At 29.8% G+C, this 17384-nt stretch overlaps 1 protein-coding gene across 2 annotated transcripts in view; it reads left to right on the top strand.

Annotated features, from left to right (window-relative positions):
- LOC106472548 (RING finger protein 10-like) overlaps positions 1 to 17384 on the top strand; it is a 36508-nt gene that overhangs the window by 4671 nt on the left and 14453 nt on the right. For both annotated transcript variants that reach the window (XM_013933233.2, XM_022401705.1), the window contains exons 3-12: positions 1084 to 1277; positions 2814 to 2904; positions 4187 to 4371; positions 6097 to 6239; positions 8195 to 8343; positions 11681 to 11845; positions 11955 to 12069; positions 13738 to 13893; positions 15320 to 15453; positions 16653 to 16770. In XM_013933233.2, the coding sequence (XP_013788687.1) occupies positions 1084 to 1277; positions 2814 to 2904; positions 4187 to 4371; positions 6097 to 6239; positions 8195 to 8343; positions 11681 to 11845; positions 11955 to 12069; positions 13738 to 13893; positions 15320 to 15453; positions 16653 to 16770 (1450 nt within the window). The remainder of the gene's footprint in view (positions 1 to 1083; positions 1278 to 2813; positions 2905 to 4186; positions 4372 to 6096; positions 6240 to 8194; positions 8344 to 11680; positions 11846 to 11954; positions 12070 to 13737; positions 13894 to 15319; positions 15454 to 16652; positions 16771 to 17384) is intronic.

The following is a 17384-nucleotide window of genomic DNA, read 5'->3' as shown; positions in this document are numbered from 1 at the left end:
AAGGAAGTAAATGTAGTAATGGCTAACATACACCAATCCTTCAAAAGCAATGCAAACAAGATAAATATAAATTAGTATAAAATAAGTAGGGTTAAGTGTCGTCGACAGTAGAAAGAAAAGAAGACCCAGGTAAGTACTTTTTTCTTGTTTTTCATGTGTATTCTTTATTTATTATTATAAACATAACTAAAGTGTAAAAATAAGAAACGTTTTATGTTAGTTAGGGTTAGATTAGGTGAAATAAATTTTTTCATGAGGTATGCTTGTGAGTAGCATAATTTAATTTGATAGAGGAACTTGAGCTGTAGGTTCACCAAGTGATTTACAACTTATAATGGCATGAATAGTAGTTAGGCATGGTTCCAAGGGCACTAAAACAATAAATGAAAAAATGGTAATTTAGATTTATTTCAATTTTTATTTAGGAGTTTTTAGAGATTGTACAAAAAAAATAATAACATTTAAGTATAAATAGATGTATACTGTTATGTGTTTAAAGTTATTTAGGATAAACAATTGTAGTGTCGTATTACAGTTTGAAGCCATTCAGTAAAGAAAAAAAGGGTAATTTAGATTTATCTCAATTTTTAGTTAGGATTTTTCAGAGATTATACAAATGAAATTTGAGATTTTTGAGAGGAAAAGTATTTCTAATCTTAACGAGGAAATCACTTAGCTCTTGGACTAGTATATAAAAATACTAAAAAATATTTATATTTATGGACAGATTGTTAGTAAAAACACTTCATCAGAAAAAAGTCTGCCAAATTCTGTGAAGATACACAAAGTTTATTAAAAGTTATAGTTTGGAAACAATAACAAGAACAAAATCATTATGAGGTTGGTTGATTCGACCAACTTCATTGCGAGAGAGTTAATAGCGTATAAGGTATACATACTTGGTGAATGAAAATTGTTTTTTTTCTGGTGTATACTATATAAATGATTGACTTTTGTGTTCCCAAGATAATAATCAGTAGTAATTGCTGTTATCAAGCAGAAACTTTTATGCATTTTGACTAAAGTCATTATACATACAACTTGAATGGATGTTAAAGGGAAAAAGATTGCATTATTTTTCAGATAGTGGAAGATATGGGTGCTGAAGTTGGCTCTGCCCAGAACCCTGGTTCCAAAAAGATTAATTTGAATCATCTTCTGAATTTTACTTTCACCCCACGGGAGTGTGGATATGGTGGAAACTTGCGGCATAAAGGAGGACCACAGCGACGATCAACATTGCCTAGATACAACAAAGAGAAATTCTTACAAGCAAAGTATGATTAAAAGTTATTTTCAGTTTGTAATAATAGCAATAACATGTTTATTGTAAATCATAGTACTTGTTTTCTTTAGAATCCTAATTTATTCTTTTTACACCTACTTGTATACTAATATACATTAGTGTATGAGCTGTCAACTGTTTGTATTAAAAACAACATTAAAATTCATCTAGGAATTTAATTTTTTTAAAGTGAGTCCATTTTGATATACTTAAATTTTGTGAATTTAAATTACTTGTGTTAACAGAATTTGGTTTTTTAAATCATTTTTAAGATTTAGAATTGTTCTTAGTTTTTGCTAAAATTACTTAAGTTGTGATGTAAGTAACAATAATGATGTATCTCCTCAAAACAATTCTAAATAATGATGTAATCGGAACTAAGGTTGAAATATGTGTAAAAGAAAATTATGGCCTGCTTTCATACACACTATTTTAATACATGTGAATGAAATACATAAAGATTCTCATTGCTCATAGTTCAATGACCACAATATGTTCTGATACATTTATTTGTGCTGACCTTGCCAGACCGTGGATTTGTAGCTATGGATGCACTATACTAGTGATGATCAAATCTCACACTTCAATCAGAGTAACTCATGAGTTGGTGGTAAATAACTGCCTTCTTTCTTGTCTATCACTTCGAAATTAGAAATGGATAGCACAGATAGTACTTGAGTAGCTGTGCACAAAAACCAACAAACAACAATCTGTGGGTTCATGAGCATTGGTCTGGATTTTGTTTGCATGTTTATATGTAAAAAATATTCTTCACATAAATCATTTAAAAATATTGGGAATAAGAAATTAACAAGAGCTACAATTTGAAGATATTCACTTTTGATAACAAAAAAAAAGCTTTAAAATTTACAACACACACACACACAGAATGAAACATGATTAGTTGATGTGTATGAGATGTGAAAAGATTGTACACATTTTTAACTTGTAGGTTTGAGTTGTGAAGGAGCTTCAGTAACCTAAAGTGGTTTATATGGGATATAAATGCGCATGTAGTATCTTTAATTGGTTTGTTTCAGTTGTGATATGGTGGGTAAAATTTAAGTAAATATTTTGCATGTTTTTACATTATATACAAAGTTAAAGTAACATTTGTGATATTGTGTTTCAAAAAATATATTAGCATTTTCAATTTTTGATAAACAATTTATGGAAAATTTTGCTGAATATTTAAAAAACCTTATTTTAAATGTTGAAAAAATAAAAAAAACATAACATCTTTTAGTTCATATCTACATGGTAGAATATGATTGTGTACTTTATAAACTTGTTCTTTTTCATTACACAGATGATAAGAAAACCAAAATAAAGATACTTGAAAGCAACAATTTTCACCATGTTGATATTTCATGGTGAAAAACTATGTTTTAAGTATTTTATAAAACTTGTAGTAAATAATTCATTCCAGCATGTTTAGCAGTAAAGGATGTTGATAACTTTCATCCCTGTAATTTTTTATTATTTAAAGGTTTTAAATACCAACTGATATTACAATTTAAATTTTCAGTTACCAGTTCATTGTACGTAAAGATGGAAATTATACAGTCCATTCAGTGGATCCAGACATCCTAGTAGACTGGTCTTTGGTTGAGGAAGTGGTAATTATAGTTCAATATCTTTGTGCAAAATATTTTGTTTATAATAATCGTATAAGTGTTTGTGTGGACTGAAAATGGACAATTGAACTTGCTTGAAATGTCATCTCCCGGAACTCTCAACACACTGTTGTTCTGAGATTTATCCAACAGAAGCCCTTCAAAACTACAAATCCTGTTAACCCTTTCTCGAAGGTCAGGGTCATCACATTTGTAGGCTTACATTCAAAACTTTATTGAACTACTACTTTTTGAATGTATGTCAATGTGTTTGGTATCCAATTGTAGATTATAATTCAAATTTTAGCATTATAGATTATTTAATTTCTTAATTTAAAAGTAAATATTAAGAAAAATCCTAAATATTAATTTTTTATGTGACATGTTGTTATGTTGAATACAGCTTTGGTTCAAATTAGATGTTTATTATGTCCAAATACAAAGTCTGTAGTTTCTTTGTGACAAATTAGAAACTCAAATTACCAATATTGACAAGTTAGAATATAAAAATAAGAACCTCTTGTCTTTTTTATTTTATTATATTTTGTGAATCAACTAAGGTGGCCCCATCCACCTCTTCCATTTTTTGTAATACTTGCTTATGTACATCTACTTTGCTCTCTGATGTATGTATAACAAATCAAAAGCTGAGAATGTCCCTCACATGGTTTTCTCAGCTTCTGTGAAGTGAATGCAGGAAAACCTTCCTTTTCATAGTAGAATCGAAACAAAAAAGTAGGAGATTTATTATATATATAATAAAAAAAATGGTACTTATCTGGACAGAAAAATTATTTTTGTTACTTGTTTTATGTCTTGCATTTTTAGAATTTTGTGAACAACTGTGGGACTAATGGAAGTGATGATAGTAGTAGGTGTGGCATTGTAGAGATAGCTATTGTAGGTGGGAATAAACGAGCATTTTTTCAATCACAAGTTTATTTTCAATGTAACATTTCTAAGATTGTTACTGCCTATGCAGTTGTTTATATCAGTTTTCTGAAACTGTCCATATGCTTCACATTTTTTTTTTGTGGCTTGTATAGTGAGATCAGGATGTTTATTTGACAATATAATTAATAATAATTTGTTTGTACTGTATTAAATAGAATTGGAAAAAGTCATTTGGAAATAATAATTTTATGTTTTAAATACTTTTTACATTTTTGCACTAAAGACTTTACTATCTGTATAAAAGGTATATGTTGTATAGATGCTATTTTTGGAAATCAATAAAGGGATTTTACATTTGGATACAAGATGCTCTTGATTCTGTATTTATCAGAGAGTTCCCAGCTATGAAGTTCCTTCCTGCCCCATTTGTCTGTATCCACCCACTGCTGCCAAGATAACCCGCTGTGGTCACATCTACTGTTGGTCTTGCATATTACACTACCTGTCCTTGTCTGATAATTCCTGGCGCAAGTGTCCCATCTGTTATGAAGCTGTACATAAAGATGATTTAAAAAGGTATGTCTACAGTGTGGTATTTTCCTAGAAGTACTGAATTAAGGAATATTTTAATCTAAGTTCTGAATTATAGAATGGTATTTTGAAAATATCCTTTATTGCAGAGAAGACATTTTCCTGAAAAAAGTTAAAAAATTTATGTATTCACAATTTAAATGGTCGGTTAAAATATATTCAAGTCAAAATTAAAAAAGAAAATCAATCAATCTGTATGATGGCTTGTGATAATTCAGTCAGTTTACTGAGTTATAAAATGGAAAAGCTTATTTCAGCTATCTTATTGTGGTCTTAGTATATGCTTATTAACACCCTGTTTGCAAGTTATGGAGGCAGTTTTGGTGGGTTGATTTCCAAAAACCTTTTTTTTTAATTATAAATTCAGATTTGAACTCCTTGCAATATCTGGAATATAACTTGCTTACCAGCATGGTTGGATCCTCACTAGTTTCCAGGCTATGAGGAAGTAAAACTCATACACACATTCAATTTCCCACTCAAAACACATTAGTGGCTGCACTTATTGGGCAAAACAATATCTGGTTACTCAGCTTTATAAAGCTGTTTTCTCTAAGGTTTTTCACAAGATTTATAAATAGAGATAAGTAAGGAGGGCTCAACAAAGCTTACTTGCCACTGTAAAGTAGCTAAACGCAGTACCTGTCTGGACATGAACACTTTTTATTATTTTGTGTAAGAGTTGCACAGTCTGGCCAACCTCATAACCTGCATCTTTGTGGCCAACACTACTAAGAAATGAGTTCTTTTGTCAGTAAAGTTTGGTTTTTCAAGGTTAATGGATGAGCCCTTTGTCAGTTTTTTGTTTTGTTCTAACCTAAATATTGGAAATCATGATGCCCCCTGCAGCCCAATCAGTCTCCAGAATTTGGTCTCATCAGTGCACCAACTGGGTTGTAAATATTTAAGACAAAGGAAATCATTCAGTCTACTTTACAACTAAGGCTTGTGTGATGCTTAATTGGTATTGTACATCACATAATGTCAGCTTCAGGTTTTTTTTATTAAACTTTGATCCAAATCTAATCATTTTTATTTTTCTAATAAACCTAGAAATATAATTATTGCAACTTAAATCACTTAGAAGAAATCATTTCTATTATACTAAATTGTCTAGCAAGAAAATTAGCCTGAGATTAAATTTGATTAGGATATTCACAAGGCTTTCTTTTATGAAATAATTTTTGGAAACATCAGTGTGTGAAAACTATAGTGTAGTCAACACGTATAAGCATGTGTGAGAATTAGGTAAATTCTTTGCGTATAATTAGATTTAATGTGTTATGATTTAGTATTTAAACAAATTTTAAATCAAATTGTTGTATTAATTAATTCTAAGGTATTAATGTGTAATGTCTTATTGAGTACAACTTAAACACTCCTGAAGATTTGTAGTCTTAAATATGTTTTAATGTAACAAAAATAAACATAAAAGTCACAAAATATCAAAGTTCACAAAAGTGATATATATATTTATATAAATAACTAAAAAACTTGTAGTGAGTGCCCTTTAGTACAATTTGATTTTTTTAATCATTTAAGCTTAGAAAATTTCATTATGAAAATATGGAAAAGATCGACTGTATATTAAAAACAAATATTTAGGAAGACATTAAACTAGTTTCTATAAGTTATCTCTGAAATAGCAAAATAAATATGTCAAAATATTATGATAAAATTCAATTATAAATTGACTTTTTGATTTTGCAGTGTTGACTTTGTCAATAAAATCACTCAGAAAATTGGAGATATTATAAGTCTTTCTCTTATGAGAAGAGACAAAGGGTCTGTGTTTGCTGTCCCTGTCACTCACTGGAATGGAGTTATTGAAAAACCTTTTTACATTGATGAGGGTGAGATCAAATATTTTATTATTGTGTCAAAAACTGAAAACAAAAACTTGGGTAAAAGGAAACACCACTCTGATTTCAAAAGTTTACTAAAATTGTCATCATCATCATCACATTAATATTTTACTTCAGTGTGTTAGTTTTTGTAGCATTCTAGTTAATAGATTGATTAGAAAACATAAGCAAAAAATATAACCCTTAGAGATATTACAAAATCCTTGCCAAGTGTCTACCTTTGAGGCTTCTAAGATTGATGCTTTGTTATTCTTTTCATATGTCAGTGCATAGTTCACACATTTTGTTGAACTCTATATGCAAGCTTTAGTATAAATAGTATGACCCTGCATTTCAAGTTTTGAATACAGATTGGTGTACCCACAGAATTCTGTACATGTGAAAATGCTTGTTTAAACTTTCCTTGAAGTAAATGTAATGACACAGAGACAAATTAGATGTCAGTTAAGTAATGGGGACATGAACAAGGGCAATAAGGATGCTTGAAAATTGGAAACTCAGTGCCATCTTGCTCAATTATTTATAATGTCCCAAATTCTGGTCTCCTGTATGTGGAGTCAATATCAAACAAATGACAAGGTCAGGAGAGAACATTTTTGGGTAACCCAGAAGAGTTACCAGTTCTGGGGATGATTTCCATGTTCAGATTCAGTCTTTAATGTGACCTGATTGAAAAATTTCATTCCAAACATAATATGGGCTAGAATTTCTTTTCGTGTTTTTTGTAAATGGTTTCATGAGGCTGGGTTGAGGTTCAAAAGATCCTTAATCCAGTATTTTTGGCATCCTGACACATCCAAGGATGCTTGAGATAGACTAGAGATTATATCAGATGGAGCATAAATGAATGGATGATATCTTTTTCATAGATTCTGTCTTGAGTTTACTGGTAGGCATGCCAAGATTTGAAGACATTGAGATAATCATTTCTTACTATAGGTTAATGCAAAACAAATACATATGTTGTGGTGTGGACTTGTATCCGCATATAGGGAAGGATGGGACTTCATGTTGTCCAGGACAACACTCCTCACTGCAGTTAGATGTTGAGATGAGATTCTCCATTTAGCAATGAGATCTTAAGGTTGTGCATTTGGACTGAACATCATTATGGTGCAGGACTGTGTGAATACAGGTATTGTCTCACGACAGATGTATGTTGTACTGATCATGTGCAAGCACTGTCACTTTCCACCAATTAACTTAGTACTTTGTGTCTACATTCATGTTGTAGATTGAAATATAAAACTTTTTCTGCTCTCATTAGGCATTAACCAAAACTCGTACTGTGATCAAGTGAATATTATATGTTCGAGATATGTCAGCTTTTATTAGCCCAATTAGGTCATTGGTGTAATACTTCAGCACATGGATCTCTTTATAATTTTTAGCTTGAGAAGTATAATTGGTGAAGTTGTTGTTTATACATCCACTTGTATTCTTGTACACATACTGCACTTAGGTGGCACGAGATGAATAATTGACCTTGAAAACATTTTACAGTGACTTCCTGTGTATACAAAAGAGCTTGTTAGTTTTTCTTAAGGGGGGAATGTAAAATGTTGATGTTCAAAATACACAATCTGTAAATCAGCCTTCTTTAGGAATTTGACAAAATGTCAACATTGAAAAACTAGGAAATTTTTTTACAATTATTTTCACTTGTATTGGACGAATAGTTTGTACTTTATTTATAATTTTGAATTTTTTTCATATGAAAAAAAGTATCATACCAACATATGGGTGCTAGATTTACAGGTAAGCCTAATGACGTTGTTCAGTCTTATTTCAAAATATATAGTGCTTTGTTAATATAAATAACTTCCACAACTTGGTAAGAACTCTATAACTGTTTAATGTTTTTAGACTTTTTCCAAAAGTAATTGAAATGAAGTTTAATCCTCTATTGCTGATATTCAAATTTTTGTAACATTTTGTACTAGATGCTGCCACCACGTGCTTTCAGAAACTTCTGTTGGCTTCCCCAGAACAAGTGAACACCATTTTAAATCGAGAAAGATATGAAATGTTGGCTCAACTTAAAGAGGAAGGTGATACCCCGGAGTCTTGCTATATAGAGTCAGCCTTACAGGTATGTCTCGAAAAAACACCAGAGTGATATTGATGTATACTACTCTTAAACATATTAAAACATGTTATAGTTGGGAGAAAAAAAACATTTTAAATTTTCTGGATTTTGCCCTAACAATATGTTTTACTGGACTCCCTTATAATGAGACTTTTATTAACCATGTCACCATGGGTATACTTTACTACTCATGACACAAGGTTTTAGTGTCTTATATTCAAAATGTTATTAAACTTCTTTTTGTTTATGTTACACCAATTAGAATAGCATAAAATCTTAGCTAATAATCCATATTTTAATAGAATGCAAGTTTTAAGTTCTTAAGGCAATATTGTAAAAAATCCTGAATTTCCGCTAGTGTGTGACTCGCATGACTTTATCATGTCATCTTCCCTATTTTATCCATCACTCCTCCAAAAAGTACAAAATCAAACATAAATTACTCTATAAAATTGTCGTTGCTCAGACAAACCATAATTTTTATTGTCTTCATTTTTGTTTGGTTACAGAGCTATTGAATGGAAAATCAGACACCTCCTGCCACACCCACTTGTCTCATCTTCTCTTTCAGAATTCATTGATAGTTCTCTCTTACGCTTCATTATATATTACCTATATCTAATAGAAAGTCAAAGTTTTCATCTATCAAATGACGTATTGTATAACATTATGTTCTGCACAGTTAGATATCAATTTCACTCACAGTACCAACATCATTCCCATGGGAAAGTTAACAACTAGCTTGGATGAACTTATGTCGAATAGTTAGAAAGCTAGAAAAATTTTAGAGGTAAGGGAATTTGTCTACTTTTTGCATGTTATTAGTCTATATTCTTTGGTGCATTATTTAATTAAATAAAAATTATTAAGTGCATTACTATCATTAGTATAAAAGATTAGGGTTAAGTATTTTTTTTCTTGTTTTTCATGTTTATTCTTTATGTATAATTACAAAAGTAACTAAAATGTAAAAATGGGAATCTTATTAGGCTAGTTAAGATTAGATTAGGTAAAATAAGTAATAATAATATTATAATAAAAATTTTTCACAAGGCACACGTGAGCAGGTCTTGGATAATGTAATTCATTAGCGAAACTTATAATGGTGCAGATATTAGTTGTACATGGTTCAAAGGGCAATAAAACAATAAAATTTAATCATAAATAGATGTATAATGTTACAAACTTAGAGCTACTTAGGATAAACGAATGTAGTTTCATGTTACAAGTTGAAGTCATTCTAGGAAGAAAAAAAAATGGTAATTTAGGTTTATTTTGTTTGTTTTTGGTTGGTACAAGGTCAGTCAAATTGACCAATCCTGTTTTGAGATAGGGTAGTGAAAATAACAGATAAACTATAAAGTTTTGCTAAAAAAACGTTTGAAATGCATTTAGGAGGTTTTAGGGATTACATAAGGAAATTTGAGATTTTTGAGATGAGGAAAAGTATTTTTAATTTTAACATGAAAATTACTTTGCACAACGACTGTTGAAAACAAATACTCAATATATTCATGGACAAATCTTTATTTTATTTCATTAAAAATACATCACTGAAAAATATGATTATTTTGTATGTGAAAGACTTATAATATTGACTGAAAGACTGCCAAATTTTGTTAAAGATATACACACTATATTGTAAGGTAAAGTATTAAATCTATAAAGACTAAAAGAGTACAAAGAGTTCACATGGTCAGTCCAATTGACTGACCCTTGTTGAGAGAATTAATAAAACCTATAGTTCTCACCTGTGTTAAAGAATATAGGAATAAGAGCAATGTTACTGCAAAATGTTTTTATAATTAATGTTTTATTTCAAAATTCACATGATCAAAGATGAGGCCATTTAACCCCATTGCTACAGGCAGGTCAAAGTGCACATGTTACAACTTTTTAGTTACAGTCAAACTTTAATTAAACTACTTTGTCTACAAGTACACTTGGCATCAAAACATAGTTAATAAATCAAATGTTAATATTATACAAGTTTTCAGTTTTTAATTGTATAAGGAAATATATAAATAAAATTCTCAATCTCCCCAAGTATGAGAATTGTGACATTTGCTCTCTAGGTCTTCTTTCTTTTCTAATTTATTTTCCACCCCTCTGAGAAGTACAGAATGTAATGTAAATTACTGGTTACAATATATTTGTTTCTAAGGCAAGGCATAATTTTTATAGCCTTCAATCTTATTTGTTTACAGAGCCATAAAATAGTAAATCAGATCCTCTTTTTGCCACACCCACCTGTCACATCCTCTTTCACAAGTTGCCAATATCTCTCACTGACAGTTAATATTATATCATTTATAACCAATAGAAAGTCAAAGTTTTAATCTATCAAATGACTGATTATACTACATTGTTTTCTGTGAGAATTGTCTATTTCACTTTAGTTCGAAACTTTTTTTTTTTTCTCTCACTGGAATCACATTAACAGATTTGGCTGAAATTTTAAAGGTTCTTATCACATAGAAAGCCAGAAAATATATGATAGTTATAGGACATTGTTTGCTTTGTACATGTTATTATTTTGTGTTCTTAGGTGCATTATTTAATTGAATAATTATTTAATGTAGCATTATCTTTTAGTAAAAAAAAAGTATGCTTAAGTTTCATTGACAGTCAACGGTAAAAAAACATGAGACTCGGGTAAGTACTATACTTCTTGTTTTTCACTTGTATTCTTTATTATTATAAAAGTAACTAAAATATAAAAATTAGGAACTTACTAAGTTATGTAAGATTTGTAGTCATTCTATGAATAACTAATAATTTAGACTTTTTTTTTTCCTGTTTTTTTTATTATATTGATTGCAAGGTCCATCAAATTGACCAACTCTGTATAAAATTATGGTAGAGAAAATAACAGAGAGAAATAAAGATTCTTTGAAAAATAGTTTGGTATTTATTTAGGATGTTTTAGAGATTACACAAATTAAATTTGAAAATTTTCAGACGAAGAAAAGTATTTTTTACTCTTAACATGAAAATCACTTTGAACTTGAAACAGTCAACTCTCTAGACTCCATATATTAATGGGCAAAGTTTTAGTAAAAAGACTTAATTGAAATTTCTGATGTTTTGTCTAAAAAAGACAAAAGACTTGTTTACTAAAAGCTTAAAATATTTTGTAAAGATACACAAAACATGCTAAATGTTATAGTATGGAAACTGATGGTTGCTTTGGGGTTATGAGGTTAGTGTAATCCACTGAACCTGTAGCTAGAGTTAAGTTGATAGTGTTTGAAAAAAGTATTTTAAATACATTTATATCTATGATGAAAAATCTGAAGTTCTAAATATTACTTAACATTTGTGTGTAAACATTTTAAAGATCTTGAATGAAAGAGAAGGTGCTCTTCAGAAACAGCAGTTACTACAAGAAGAAACTTCGCTGCTTATGTCTCAGTTACACATCTCAAAAGCATTTCCCTCATATGGTGCTGATGATGCACTGAATGTAGCAGCATTACGATCAGAAGAATGGAAAACAGAGAAGGTAGGGAGTATGTTGTTTCTTCAGACTTGCATGAAAATGAAATTTGGTCATTACTCTTCTGTTGGTTCTTTCTCCTTTAATTGACCTGTACTTTTGTTTCTGTCTCTAGAACAAAAGCTATGTAGACCCTTTTGCTGATGAAAATGATGACCTGGTTAATTTAAGTGCTACTGGAAGTAATGAAAATACAGTTTTACTCACAAACTCATCTGCAAGTATCTTTAGTAAGTGTAATTATACTTGGCTATTAATATAGTACTGATGTTAAAAGACAAATTTTCCTTACATCAAACATCTTTTGTATGTCAGAACATAAATTTTGGGATTAGAGGAAGTGTTCTTCAGGGACTGTTTGTCAGTACATTTGTTGCCTGTTAACAGGTACTAAATTTTAGATTCACAGTCTCTTGCTGTTTCAGGGAAACCCAATAATTAACATGTAGTTGTGGTACCTATTTCTTTCTATGTTTTTTAAATGTAGGTTAATTATGTGTGAAGTGTTCTAATCTGGAAATTATTTCAAAATCAACCAAAAAAAGTTCATGAAATAAACATTACAGGGATACTAATTATATTATTGATATTAGAAAGGAGAACCTTTTGAGTTACTGAAGAAGCATCAATGATATATAATATGTGTTTAATGTAATAGTTACAGTGCATTATGATTTTTAGATTTAATTTTTAATACAAACTCTACCAAAAAGAATTCAACTTAGGATGTGTTATAAACTGTTTCTAATTTTTTCTGTCCTTTTGTGAATTAAAAATATTCAATCACCCTTTTTGAAACCTCAAACCTGGAAGTTTGGAAAATAATGTCCTTTCATCAGTTTTATGAATCATAAATATGATCTTTTCACTGCTAATAGCGTAGGAATAATTCATTGTATATTGAAAACTTTGGCATATTTTAGAGTTGTAATGTTTCAGTTGTTAAGAGCTACATAAGTATTTCTTTTATTAAGTATAATTTTTTAAAAAGATCCTAAATACAATTTAGTAATTTTGAAGCTATTTCTAGCCCTGTATTTCAAAAGTACACTGGAAAAAGGTCATTGAAAATATTTTTATTGTTTTATCTCAACTTGGTCAGAGAATTTGAGTTTCAATAAGTAATAGCTTTTATTAGTTTTTATATAGAACTGTATTTATAACTTATTTTTACTTGTACAAATGAAAAATGTGGTCATTATAGGACTAATAGATCTGAATTCACATTAGTATCAGAAGAGAGAAATTATACTATTTTAGTTTATTTTTAATTAAATAATCGGTTTAAATCAAAGGTTTTATGTTTTCAGTAATGACACTTTTTATAGTGATTCCTGCACAGTATTAAGCGGGATTAAGTGTGATATTTAAGGACTGAACATCTAAATAGTTTACAATTTTTATTGTTTATGTAAGCTGAATTCATTCTTCAAAGAAGATTTCTTATCTGTAAAACTTTTTATTCTTTAGGAATTTATCTAAGGTCAAATACCATAACAAGATATTAAACATTACTTATTGGATTATTAGCACATGGTTGTCATAGTCTTCCTTTAGTAACATAATTATTCAGTTACTTCTGATTTAAATGCTTCCTTTCGTACTTATTTTAGGGATGTGATTTAGATATCATCATTATCTCAAAATAAATACCACTTTGTTTTTTGGTTAAATCCTTAGTTTAGTATCAGTGTGATAATGGATACCTATCTATAATTAAATCAACAAGATAGATGTTTATTTATTCTTTGATACATGCTTAGTAAATAAAAATATTGTTTTACTTTGTGTACTTCTAGGTTGTTTGTTCTTGTAGGGAATAATGTTACATGTGTGTCACTGTATACTTAAAAAGATCCTGTCATAAAACATTTATAACATTGATTTTCTACCAACAGCTGAAGAACAACTCTTCAGTAATGCTGGGACAGGAAGTGGCATACAAATCTGTGAGCGAACTTCATTTCTTGAGTTGAACAATCCCCAGAGTTGTACTGATGTAGAAAGAATTGATACCAAGAAATTTGGCAGAGAAAACTATTATTTTTATCAAGGTAATTTTTTTATTGCTTTCTGCTTTTAACCTACTAAAATGAATGAAGAGTTAAAATATGTTCCTCTAAGTTGTGATGCTTTCACATTGCATAATCCCATAAAGATAACTTTATGTAGTACTGAAAAGGATGAGGTTTTGGAAAAGGGTGGTTAGAAGTGTTGACAACTTCTTCAGTTTTTGTTTAGTGTCATATATGTTCATTTCTCTGCTGATGACAACAACATTGGATATTTCTTTTGTACCTCAAACATTATCACATTATATCATAGCTAACTGTAAAAAATACGAATTAACATTTCTTGGTGGATTTGACCATGGTGACGTTGTTTTATTAGAATTTAGAACCCCTAGTAACATAAATGGGCTGTTGATGAGTATGTTAGCTCTTGTAAAACCTAAGTACAGAAGGTATATAACTGTTGAAGATGCTTATATCCTATAACCAGTTTCTGTGCGTTGTCTTTTGAATTGCTACATATAGTACATACCTGTGCAAATTGGTGCAAATTATAACCTTCTATAACACTAGAGTATTTCATTTATTTCAAACCACAGTTTCTCAAAAGCTATATCATAGGGATAATTTTCTAAGTAGGTTATTTTATGTATCATAGGTTTGTTGTAACACAGTTTGTGCTACATGATGTAAAAAGAGACTGTACTTGCAGTCACAGTATCATCATATTCTGTCTTTGTAATCATTTGATGATCATATGAATTTTACCATGTAATAGTTAGTGTTGTGCATTCAAGTGTTGAAGAACTGGTAATTTTACACTGCTATATTGTCACCTTAGAGTTAGGAAAAAGTGCAGCAGTATTACTGCTCTGAAAATTAGAACAGTGTGTTGATTTATGTTTTAAAAGACTTAAATACAATTATTTCATTGCTGAATCTAGAAGCACCGATTAAGTCGTCAGAACATTTTATGGCCTTATTCCTATGCTACAACATGAATGCCATGTCTTATTCATAGTTTTTACAACAAAACTGTCAGCAGAGTTGATATATCACAGCCATTTGCCACTCTACAGTTCAGCAGAGTTGGGTTATTTCAACCATTTGTCACTCTATAGTTATGCAAGTTAATTTCTAAAAATTCAGTTATCTTTCCTTTTAGACAAATAGCTTATTGATACTGTTTAATTAGTAATTTTTCTTAGGAATGTTTGATATTTTTATATGAAAATAAAAACGTTACAAGCTCATTTCTGTTATTAACACAAAAGGGTTGACAGCTTAATGTTTGACACACTGTGTGATAAAGCTTCTTATTGTATTAATTATGGAGTATTTAGATAGAAGAATATTCAATACCATTCTTGACTCTACCCTGTAGTGATTTTTTTTTTCCAGTTAACAGTACTAGTACTACAAATGTTTGAAATATCATTTTTAATACACTTATTTTAACCATTGACAGCATCTGATGGACAGAATATTTTTCTACACGCACTGAATGTTCGTATGTTGGTAAAGGAATATGGAAGTCTGGAGAACTGTCCTGCTACAATAACTGCTAAAATACTGGAACTTGAGGGTGCTTCTGTGGATGAGGTTTGTATTTACAAATATAATGTCAAAGTTATTTGCTCCTTCCAGCTGTCTTGCTGCTTTTTTTACTTTGAAAGGGTTATGATGGAGGGCAGGTACTTTGTAAAACTTATTTTCACTATTGTTGCAAATAGTAGTTCAACAACTTGAATTAACCAAGCTGTGTATGGGTTTTTTCTTTGTGGTAACTCTGTACCATAACTTTTGGGGCATAGATATTCAACATTGTAATATTCTTCTGTTCTCAATGTTAGCTTAGAAAATTGTAAATGTAACTTTACTTCATAGTAGCAGCCTGTTCTACCAGAGAACAACATTTCAGAATTCTTTTGTTGTGAACTTCTGCAATGTTCTCCAACAATTTTCTTAATGACAATATTCAAGTCATTATTTAAGCTTCTTCAAAATGTTGGAAAAGTCATCTTACAACTTTGGTTCTTAAAATATAAAAATGAACTTGATGTTTTCACAACTTATAATTATGACTTTTATAATAATGCTGAAAAAATAGGGTGTATTCAGTAAATTTACTTTAATAGGAAGATTAATTTAAAGAATAGTCAAAATATGTTAAGGATAGGAATATGTGGATTATATCTGCAAAGTTTTTGCTTTTGTACCTTAATTTGAACAGGTAGAAGTAATTCATATCTGTATAATACTGCATTGTTTTTCACTGATTTGTTAATCCTCAAAGGATGTTATATGATTTGTTACTAATACATTGCACGTGTAAAAGAAAGATTAGACTTGCTTTTAGTGTTCTTTGTTCTGATTGTGAAGGAAACAATTCAATTTCAAGCAGTTTGTACTAGTGATGAGTAACTGAGCTCGTTAATTTCCCTCCAGGAATTTCTTCAGAAAACTATCTGTAAAAACACTGTTATCTCACTCAACCTGCTTGGGGAGCCATGATATTGGGCAAAAGGCTTCATTTGCACTGGATACAGCAGATATACTGTGGTTGATATACTACTATTACAAATGCATTTTAAAAGCTGCATGTTGAATAGCTTCAGGATGTATACCACTGTAGGTTGTTTTTGTAGAAAAAAAATGAATTGGTGCATTTTCTGTCATGTGGTTAATGGTTTTTGAAAGTTTTATAGCAGAGTGTTATTAGAGAAAGTATAAACACACTAGTGGAAATCTTTAAAGAATTATATGATGTGTGAATATTTTTCAATTTTGTATTGACGTAGGCCAGTAGGAAACGTATGAGATATCTTCGACACTTGCCAGTGACTTGTGAATTTCAGTTTGTGGAGCTTGAATTAAAGCCTCCTGTTGTGTCTAAAGCAACTGTAGATATGTTTATGAGTAAGCCTTTTTAGATTATGTGTGCTAGTTTTAAGTTTCAGTAGTAGCCTTGCAATTATTTCTTTTTTTTAGTACTTGTATAAAAAAAAAAAATAGAAGTATACAAATGGTTATATAGTGTTTAGGATTATTATTGTGTTAAATTGTAGTTTGAAGAGAATGTTTTAATTACACTTGATTTTGAAAAAAATACTAAAATTCTCATGTTACATCTGTATTGTTACTAGTACAGTAGCATATGATGTTTGTGTTTTACATACTGATTTGCATTTAGTTTGAAACAATTTAGAATCCATGTTTTACTTTTTACCACATACCTTAACATACATATCAGAGTGGTTTCTTTTGTTGGTGTACAGAGATAGTGATTGATCAAAGTAAGTTTAAGAAGAAATTAGTAATACTTTAAATGATTCAAACCATTAGTAAAATTTTGGCTTAAAAAGTCTGCTGTTTTAGCAGGAATAATATATATATATATATATATATATATATATAAATATGTATGTATTATTCCTGACAAAACAGCACACTATTTAACCCTATCAACACGGGTATACTTTACTACTCATGACACAAGGTTTTTAGTATCTCACTTTCAAATTTTATTAAAC

Source organism: Limulus polyphemus, unplaced genomic scaffold (genome assembly GCF_000517525.1).
Source record: "Limulus polyphemus unplaced genomic scaffold, Limulus_polyphemus-2.1.2 Scaffold4, whole genome shotgun sequence".
Taxonomy (NCBI): domain Eukaryota; kingdom Metazoa; phylum Arthropoda; class Merostomata; order Xiphosura; family Limulidae; genus Limulus; species Limulus polyphemus.
This window is presented reverse-complemented; position numbering and strand designations above follow the sequence as displayed.